Below are 10,528 nucleotides of genomic sequence, written 5' to 3'. Positions count from 1 at the left end.
TGATTAATTAGACCGATATCATAGGAACAATGAAATCGCCGTACTCTTATTCACAGACACTGTTCAAAAAATGCCCACCTCTTTCTTGCACACGAATCCCTTCCCTCCAGTGATGTCATCCAATGAACACCAGCAATGTCATGGCGACGCCATGTCGACACGTACTGTATTATAAACTTGTTGTTTAGGTTTAGAATAACCATCCGAACGCACTGGCGTTTGTCGGTCACGGAACACCCTGTACATAACCGATTAGGTTACACAGACCGTTGCTTAGATTAACGTTGCTGCCCTCTCATCCGCAAACATCGATTCAACAATTGCGCGATTCGATCAAAACAACTATCCGATAGTCAAAGCAACTGCAAATCGCAAGCGCGTCGATTCGAATGTCATTGCATTTCATTCGCGGGAGACTGCATCCGGGAGACCCGCGAGCGCAAGAAGTCGAGGGGACGCGTATCGCCGAGAACTCGAGACAGCGAATCGCGAAGGGAAGGAAGTTCGCGGAACTTTTTCACTCTCCCTCCCTCCCTCTCTCTCTCTCTCTCTCTCTCTTTGGGATTTTAGAGGACACCAACTTGGCTTTCACATTTCTAAGAGAAGTTGCTCCGTGGCAGCGGTGACGACGGCGGAAGAGAGGGGCGAAACGAGCTTTCGACAGTCGTCGGAGGAAACTCCCCCGCGGCTTCTTTGGACATCCGGGACTCGACTTGCCGCTCGTCTATGCAATTACGGAGTCGATATCATGCAAATTTGCGGCTGCCGACGAAAGATCTCGGCGGCCTTCTGATAAAGCCCGCGAAAGCTCGTACGCGCCCGTGAACCGAAAATCTGTTTAACATTTTCAGCACGAATTTCCGCGGTTATCGATTGCCCTGTTTATGATGTAATGCAGTATTTTTCGAGCCTTTGGCCTGAATTTTACGGTCTTTCTGGGTTTCCGCGACCGGCTTTTTCGAGAGGATAAACTTGAATTCTATTTAGAACTTGAGTCTGGCCTTCTAATCTAACTCTTATACATACATAGAGGAAAGCCCTCTATTATGAGATAGGATTCTAATGTGAGCAGGTCTTCAACGTCGAAATTCAATCGTAAATCTTTTCTCGCAACGAACGCACGATCTAACAATCAATTTTCCATTAAACGGAGTTCACGCCAAGGGCAATAAGTTCACGGTGGAACCAACAGATGATGCCAATTAATTTAGCAGAAACTCCGCCAAATGATTAGGAGCTTATCTCATAACAGGGGGCCTTCCTCGATATATTTAGAAATTTACACTGAAAAATTACACCGGCAAAGAATCCTCGTTGTGCACTGTACAAAGAACAAATATCGATGACTTAAATATCCCGCATCTGCACCGCTTCCATTTATCTCACCCTCTGTTATTACGTAAAACCTTCTCTCCGAGTTTTTGTCAAACTGTATTCCCCTGGGCGCGCAGTGTCTGCGCCTTGAACCGTCAATATAATATCATTATTGGATTTTAATTATGCTCACCCTGACTGGGGCGAAGATCTGGTCGGGCTTGATGTTCTCGAGACGGTGCTCCTGCTCGCTCTTGTGCACCAGCTGCAGGTGCGGCTGAAAGTGCGCCGGACAGAGGGTGCCGAGCGGCAGCGGGGACGCCCATGGCGGTAGATGGGGCGGATCGCGGGTACCCAACTCCCTGTAGAAGGTCTTCAGGAATCTGCAACGATAGGGCTCGGCGAGGTTATTCAATCTGTGAGCCATATAGAACGGAAATTCTTCGAGCGAAGTCGCAGAGCGACGGTACGCCGGATTCCGGCGAGCGCGGGCTTGAAGGGGTTGATGAAATAGTTTTGATGCTCCAAGCAAGATAGACGAGAGCTGGTAATCGCGCGATTCAAAATATTGTTCGGTGCATAACGTGTAATAAAGGAGACACGGCAATAATAACGGTGGATATTTTCATAAATGTCGGAGTCGGAATTTTGCAACTCGAGCAATTTTTGTCCCCTCCGAAAAATGTTGATCGATGCACGATTTCACTCCGCTTTTTCGCCTAACGCGAATGCCGTATATGTTAAAATTGAATTTATCTCTGCGTATTCTCGTACCGTCGACTATATCTATCGTTTTCTTTGACGCAACGCCACGAGAAGTTTTAATGCGGGCGCGCGTTTTTGAGAGGACAAAAGAAACGAAGGATAAAAAGCGAAACCAAATTCGATAGACTCGATGAATAAAAGCAGATCGGGAAGGTGAAGGTTGAACGTATCTTAAAGATGAGTGATCTCCCCATTTACCGGGTGATCGGTAAATTTCTCAAGACGACAAAACGGTGGTACGAGCAAGATGTTAGACGGTGCATTCGTGTACACCTCCCGCCATACAGATTGATGGATCTCGCCGGAAAGCCCGCAGGGCTATGAAAGTAATCAGGAGAAGGACGTCCCGATGGGAGGCGAGAAAGAAAAGCTCGCAAGACTTTTACGACTTCCGGATGATCGGTCTTAAAAGCCCGTTCTTGATTTTATGGAAGTCATTACCGGATATCCTTCCCGGGCGCGCGTTGCTCCCATGGCATTCGCGCCGTGTCTCGGCAAACATTCCTGAGGACATCGCGAATATAATTCGCCCGCACGAATGCCTTTACATTTATGATCCCGCATACCCGCGTCCGCTACTCCAGAACTGCTTTCATTAACGTCGATTAAATTAAATCAGAGTTTAACTAATGTTGAATTTAAACTGCAATATCGGTTACACTATATACAAAGAAAATTAAATTAACCGCAATAACCATTTAATTGGCACGATGTTAGACTAATTAGAATTACAACTGCTGAGGTGTTTCCTAAAATTCAGGTAATTTCGCTAAAGCGTTAAATTATGTTCACGTGAGGAAACTTAAAGCACAAGTGGAATAAACTTATAACTCGTACTTTAAATTGTAATACACGTCACATATATTCTCTCGTGTGATAAATAATCAGCTGCACAAACGTGTAACGTTTAAATTCATCATCTACGAGCTATCTACCAGCTATGTGATACAACTGTAGAAAAGGGAGAAAAGTAATACAAGCCAAAATTAAATTTCGAATCGGAATTGAGATTAATTAAAACGTGTAGCACTTAGACGCCAAGTTCCTCGTTGCATTGCTACCCGGTATCTATTTGTACCGGGTGAAATCACCTCCGAGAGCATCATCTCGTCCCGGGACAATGCGAGCGTAAGCGTCGGCGGGCAAAAACACGTCTAATGGAATTAGACTCTCTCTCTCTCTCGGACCAAGAACGACGATTTCGCCCCGGAGAAATAAGGATCCCGTCTCGCAGCGAGAGAACTGCGGACGGCGGGAACATCGAACGAGTGTGACTCACCTTAACAGTCTTCCCAGGGGATCCCTCTCCGGGGATGTGGTCCCGCCGAGGCCACTTCCGGCGCCGAGTCTACGCGAGGACGCGCGCGCGCTCGATATGTATGCGGCCGGCGCGGGCGGTGGGCTGCAAGGCGGACAACAAACGGGGCTGCTACCCCCCGGGGTCGAGAGGGTGTAACTCCTCTCCAGCTCCTGCAACAGACGAGGGAACGGCGGTTATGGGACGGTGAAACCTCAGGTTCTTGACATAATATAGTCGAGTCGCACCCGAGAAGAGTCGGATGGCTCCGTAGATGCCCATAATTTCTACATATCATTTGTAAAGCTCTCTTATTCGCTCTTAAAGATTGAAAAAGATTTATCGTGCATTAATACTGGTCGAAATAATTCAGCAAGTACAACTATTTTCAAAACTCGAGGTTTAATGATTTAAATTCAATATTACGAAGATTGTAACGTGGTATGTTCCAATGTCATATAATGTTACATATATCATATAACTTTGTGTTTTTCGCTGTATATACAGTTGTATTAAATTTTTATCTAAATTCGTGTTTTATTATATAAATTTATTTTATAAATTATATAAATTTTTAATTTATTATTTTTTCACACACACATATATATATAGCAGAATAGTACTTGACACTTGCAGCGTTTGATGATCGCCTAAGACATCAATTATAAAGTATCGTTCCATTTGCTAATATTTTGCAAATACACACATACGTTGTTTAATTAAAATAAGTTTTATCATTGATAATATTTATCATAAAGCTGCACTGCTATCGACAGTTGATTTGCACAATTTTTATTCATAGGCGGAAAGCCGTGGGTACAAACTTTATAGGTTTTATCAACGCAATATTTTCAGGATCATTTTATGACTTTATATATTTATATTATTTATATAATTTATTTATATAATTCTATTATCTATAAAACTCTTTTTTTATTAATGCAATACTTGCAGAATAATATTATGTGTTGCGTGTTGATTCCTTAATTTAACTAACATTTTCCAATATATTTTATAAATCTTCGTCAGACTGTTGTTCATTCTACAGTTAGAAGTACGTTAAACAATTAGAATTACAAGCAAACTCGAGGAATGAATGACGGCGAGCTTAACTTGTTTTTAACGACGAAGGCGCGAGTTTAAGGCGCGAGTTCCATGACTGGGGCGAAGAATCGAATTTACGATTTCAAGAAGAGCCGTTCGCGAGAACGATGCGCCTGGATACGAGCGAGCGTTTGATCCTCGCCGTTTTCGGCGGTCTAGTTAAACCTAAGGATTAAGTTTCGGGAAATTTTCAAGCGATTTTGCGAGGTTGAGCTTTATCGCGCGCGCACTTTCACGCCGTTAACGGAATTCAAGGATTAAACTTCGGAACTGAACTCGACTCTCGAGATTTACGAGGAGGACGGTGCCGCCCCCGACGACGCTTCTTCTTTGAATTTAATTAACGCACCGTAGTTAATTTCATTTTTCAATGTCGTTGCTGGAAAATAGTATGTAATCTTTAAAAATTTAAGCGATTGCTCCTTCGATGATAATTGGCAAAAGTAGCAAGAGGCTGATCGTCGTCCAAATTTACGAGATATAAGATTCAGCGATTCTCAAGATTCTTCAAAGCAGAATAACGGATTACGAAAATTGAATGTATCATATTCCATAATTATACGTCCCCTTGTTTGCGTACGTTTTATTAATTTTCCTTTGTAATCCTGCGCGCGATATTACGTGCGAGATACCTCCTTTATCAACGAGGACACGTCATTAAATTGGAATTTTCATAAAATCCAGGGAATAGAAGCTTCGATCGCGTAGGTTTATTACAACCTCTGCACGGAAGCAACTTTCGTTATTAACGTGCAACGTTTAACTTTCTGACGGCAGACCCGAACGAAATCGAAGCTTCTTCTTTCTCCGCCGAGCTTTTCTGACAATTTCTCGGAATTTGCAGCAGGAGATCGCTGCCGGAATGGGGATCGGGGAAACTTTTCGAATCTACCAGTCCCCACGGTCGATCGGGCGCGATTTAAGCTATCGATCACCTGAGAAACTAATCAGTATCCAGCTGCGAGTCGGCAGATATTCCCTTAATTGCCCAACTACATACACCAATCCGCGTGCGATCCCTTGCTTTGTTTAAACGGAAAAAGAGATACGGAACTCCGGTGCGACACTGAAATCCCGGCTAATCCGGAAAACAGTGCGTTTGTTTGCTTCGGCGATTCTATTTAAATCCCTTTCTTCTCGCAAGTCTGCATCCATATATCTCTATTCACACAAGAGTAATCTTTTCAGTAAACGTACTGTGTAACGTATAATTAATTAACATTGTTCATCCTGTGTCTGCCTTGCGGAATGCAAAAGAGACCTCAAAGTCCCAGAAGCCTGTCTCGCGCATTATTTTTAATATTTAAAAAAAATGAAAAAGAGAGGGAGACAAGTTTACTTAAAGAAAATATTGTTTTATATTTTACAAACGCAATTCTATCCATTTTACTCTTTTTTTAAGTATAAGATGGATTCTAAGAGCAAAGAAGAGAAAACCATCTCTACCTTTCAAAACAAACCTTTCAATTTCTTGAAGAGACACTTTTCAATCTTTGAAAATATAATATTAAAAATATGATCGAGCTGTAAAGTCTATTTTGTTATTTTCCTGACAAGTCCACTTCTTACAAAGGACCCTTTTCATATTCTTGGAAAAAGGGAGATACAAATTCTCGTGGAATCGGATTTTATCTTTACCGATCATCGCGAATGATTGTGACACGTTTATAATGCGTATAGAGATGCGTTTTATTCAAACTAAGAAGTGGAAGACGGGAAGACAGGACTCGGCGGTGAAGCCTCGGTAATCGCATTATTCTCGGATATTAATTCCGCTCGAAGGCAAGGCTGCCTGTAACGACCTTCACCGAGCCGCGATGTTAATTGATGAAATGAAACAACGAACAAAGTAGAGATCTTTCTTTCTTCTCCCTTTCTCTCTCACTCTCGCTCTCCTCTCGCTCAGGATTCCCATTAAGTTCTTGCAAACGGTAGAACTTTTGCAATCCGATTACGAAGATAATAGTACATCTTTATTAAGGTTCCTTACTACCTTTCTTTATGTATTCCGTTCTATCCACTTTATTTCCGCTGTGTACATAAGATCCATTTTCTCGAACACAATTTATTTGTCACAGATCCTTAAATCTTCTTAGATCTACGTTCGTTCGAAATTTCATATCACTTTTAATGCTATTTTCTTTTGTACCGCGTAAAATAAATTTGTATATCGGTCAAATCCTCTTTTAATTTTTAATTTAGAACATTTGCCCGAAGGCCTATCCAAATTCATTAAGCGAAGAGGCAGCTTTGTTTTTTCTCCGTCTCATTCAATCGAGAACCTGAATACCTTGATTAAATGGAAAGAGAGAAGCATTTCATTCGCGGGTAAAAATTTGAACAAAATCTGATCTAAAATCCCCGCTTTCGTATTTACATTCACTTCCATTCTATTTTTAGAATTTTGATATACCGAGCGCGTCTATAGTTTGAGGAAACATTTTATATTTGCTAAAGATACGCCGAAAACGCGCATGTTCCAATTTGCAGTGTGTTCGCGCAATCGATCTTAGAATTTATATTGTCGGCATAGTTATCACTATATCCCGCGCATCGCCGAAATTTCCAAGCTAACTTCGCCGAGGTCGGAGAATGAGTCTTCTGCCTAGAATACAAAGGACTACGCGTCTAAAACGGAGCGCACAATGGGCCGTCGAATACCGCGAAACTATAATACCGGAACGGAACAGCAGTGGCTCCGATCGAGTCGCAGCGGGGTAGAAAAGGGTGAGAGGGTGAGAGAGAGAGAGAGAGAGAGAGAGGGGGGGGGCAGAAGAAGAGAAGAAGCGAGCGAGAGAGGATACGAAGGAGCGAGGACGAGCGCCGGCATTAATTCGAGATAATTGCAGCCGTAGAGACGACAAAGGAGGACCTCCCGCGCGTTTTCGATGCAGTCACGCGCCTTCTCGCGGGCGGACAAAGGGACCCGCCACCCTTTCGCGCCGCGTCGCGAAACACCCCCGGGAGAGGAAAATTACGCATCTTCGTTCTCGTTAGCGCGTAAGATTACAGGTAACCGTCGAAATTATGGGACGGGAGGCGCATCCCTCGCGCATATGCGATGAATACCTGCGCATATACCTGTGTGCACCGGCAGCGCACTTTGGAATTTACTTTGCAATTATCCCGCCGGTTACATTAGCCGTTGCTCCGGCGGGGGTAACGAGCGCGGGTAAATTTCCCGGGTGCGTCTAATAAAGTCATTACTATCTAATTAGGCGCGCGCGGGTCCATTATACGGGAGCGATTTAAAGCAAGCGCCACGCAAGCACTCGACAATATAAATGTCTAAATAATTCTTTATATCCTTCGGCCGCTGGATAAAACGGCCCCGGGTCGGGGGGGGTCGCGTTTAATTTGAGATAATTTACGGCATGCGTATAGAGGTCTTGTTTTTTTCCTCCTTTTGAACGGCATTAGCATGTTAATTGCTCTAAGTTTATTAGCATGTAAATACCGTCTAGAAAAGCGAGAGACGGGACTAAGAAGGTAATATGTGAGATTAAAAACCAGACCTTTATTTATAGCGAAGAGTTCTCGTTTTGTTCTTTTCTAAATGGTAATGTACTTTATAAATACCTGGCGACGTAAAGTTAAAGGATTTTGATTTTCAGCCGGTATCTAATTATTTTAATTAATCCAGGGTGAGAGTCATCTTTCATACGAAAAGCTGCAGCCATAGGCAAAATTATTATGCACCCTCCTAACCATTACACTGCAAATCTAAGCGTGTTACTTTTACCACATACACGTGCGTGTAATTTGGTGAAGCACTGTTTGTTCCTTCTGTTTAAAATAGCGACACGTGACTTGATAAACGTCATTTACACATTTCTTGCCGTTTAAAAATAATCTTTTTAAACGGCTGGAAATGTGTAAAATAACGTAAATCAAGTCATATGTTGTGATTTTAAACGGAAAGAAGCGTACATAAAGTGCTTCACCAAATTATGCACGTTACATATGTGTATAAAAGTATAACATTTAAATTTCCAATGTATACTGTACTGAATCTAACGCTAGACAGGTTTTTCTTGTTTAAACGTTGTTCGCTGTACAGAAGCAATAAACGCTCTGTTAAACAATTTTTAAAAAAATAGAAATTTTCCAGGTATGTTAGATTCAGTTTGATGATTAGGAGAGTGTCCAATAATTTTGTCAATGGCTGTACATATACTCTCGTCTTTCCTCGCAATGCTGCTTCTGATACACTGAGAGAAAAATATATCGTGGACTGATTTATGCGGCCGAATAATCAACGATTGAAACAAACAGAATCAGTCGAAAAGGCTACATTTTCTACCGCGTACGACATCGTTCACTTCAACAAATCTAATTCGGTAGGAAACGGATTTTCAATTATGAGACAAATCCTTTTCCACGTATATGCGATTATCCTAATAAGGCTTTTTGTCAGAAATCCGCATTGAAATGCTACATTGTTAGGTCAACCATAACTTACGTTGGAGGAATCATAAAAATATGGTTGAGGCCAAAAATAACTATATTTTTCTCTCAGTGTACGCGCACTAGCTTACTCATTGTTCGTATTTATCAGTGCGCATTCAGACGTATCTCGGTCCTGTACAGTTCGATACTAACGCGAGTCTACCGCGCTGATTTATTTAATTAATTAATCGATTTCCCCTGCGTTTATCGATTCAAATCATCGGCGATATATCGCGATCAAGTTTTGCCGCGTACTAAGTACGCCGCGCCTCGACATCGCATTCGAATGAGAGGATATTCGCAAAAGCAATAACGCTCGCTAATAGATAACGCCGGCACGAGGTATGTGATATTGAAACCGAGCAATTAGTAAAACGTGCTTGGCATACTTCGCATAAGCAGACGCGCAATGCGTTTCGAAGGTGTACTGCGCCGCAATCAACGCGATAATTTAGGAAAAAAGAAACTTGTTAGAAAAAAAGGGATTCTAAAAGCTTGATTTACCTTTCACGCGTAAACTGCCTTAAAATCGCCGACGTTCCGCAAAACGGCGAATACTTTTAGGAATCTAACGTCCGGTTGTTCCCTAACTATCGCTTGCACATAAACTTTCAACTTTGTGACATTTTCTAAATTACAATATTTTACATTTATTGATATTAAATAAATCATAATTTCAGGTTGAAATATATTCGAGGCTTAGCTACATTTTTCAGTCATTTGCCGACAAGCAATAAATTTCACAAAAGTTGCATAGCACATTGAATTGTAGCATTTCAATGCGGATTTCTGACAAAAAGCCTTATTAGGATAATCGCATATACGTGGAAAAGGATTTGTCTCATAATTGAAAATCCGTTTCCTACCGAATTAGATTTGTTGAAGTGAACGATGTCGTACGCGGTAGAAAATGTAGCCTTTTCGACTGATTCTGTTTGTTTCAATCGTTGATTATTCGGCCGCATAAATCAGTCCACGATATAAATTTGCAATATAATTATTATCAGGCTGTTGCACCGTACGATGTGAAAGTTTTCGAGTATATACTTACTGCATTTCATATTGTATCAAATGTACATTTAAAATAAACGTATGAGACATTTAGAATCAGTACGCAATAGCTTCCAAATTCGAATTATTCGTCGCAGAATCACGAAAAAGAATTCTATTAATTAATAGGAAGAATTTATTTTCTATGCGTAAAAGATAGCAATTCCGCAAATAAAGGGCATCTAATTATTTTATCTCAAATTTAACCGAACGCTATTCGATTTCTTCTTTCCCTGCTTTGATCGGAACTTTAGCGAAAACAAATTTTACTTTGTTATAACCGTTGAATAATTTCAACAAAATCATGCACAATTTAGCAATATTTGCAATTCAGTGCTATCGATGTTACTTTCACGCATACGTAATTTACAAAAATGCGGATCTTGCTAAGTGAGACGAACAATCCGCACCAACTTCGGAAAGCGACACGATCGTTTCTAAGCGATTAACGAGAGGCAAACGTCAAGAGCGATAAGAGAGCCATGCCGTGCGAAGATGCGCGCGCATTAAAGTTCTCTATCACAGCCGGAAGTTAATTTAATCCCGATC

At 41.6% G+C, this 10,528-nt stretch overlaps 1 protein-coding gene across 1 annotated transcript in view; it reads right to left on the bottom strand.

Moving 5' to 3' along the window:
- LOC105569775 overlaps positions 1-10,528 on the bottom strand; it is a 141,414-nt gene that overhangs the window by 74,140 nt on the left and 56,746 nt on the right. The window contains exons 3-4 of the mRNA XM_012026500.1: positions 3,359-3,549; positions 1,508-1,697 (exon numbers count right to left, since the gene is read on the bottom strand). Of these exons, the coding sequence (XP_011881890.1) occupies positions 1,508-1,697; positions 3,359-3,549 (381 nt within the window). The remainder of the gene's footprint in view (positions 1-1,507; positions 1,698-3,358; positions 3,550-10,528) is intronic.

Source organism: Vollenhovia emeryi, unplaced genomic scaffold, assembly GCF_000949405.1.
Source record: "Vollenhovia emeryi isolate VEMERY1.0 unplaced genomic scaffold, V.emery_V1.0 DF939123.1, whole genome shotgun sequence".
NCBI lineage: Eukaryota > Metazoa > Arthropoda > Insecta > Hymenoptera > Formicidae > Vollenhovia > Vollenhovia emeryi.
This window is presented reverse-complemented; position numbering and strand designations above follow the sequence as displayed.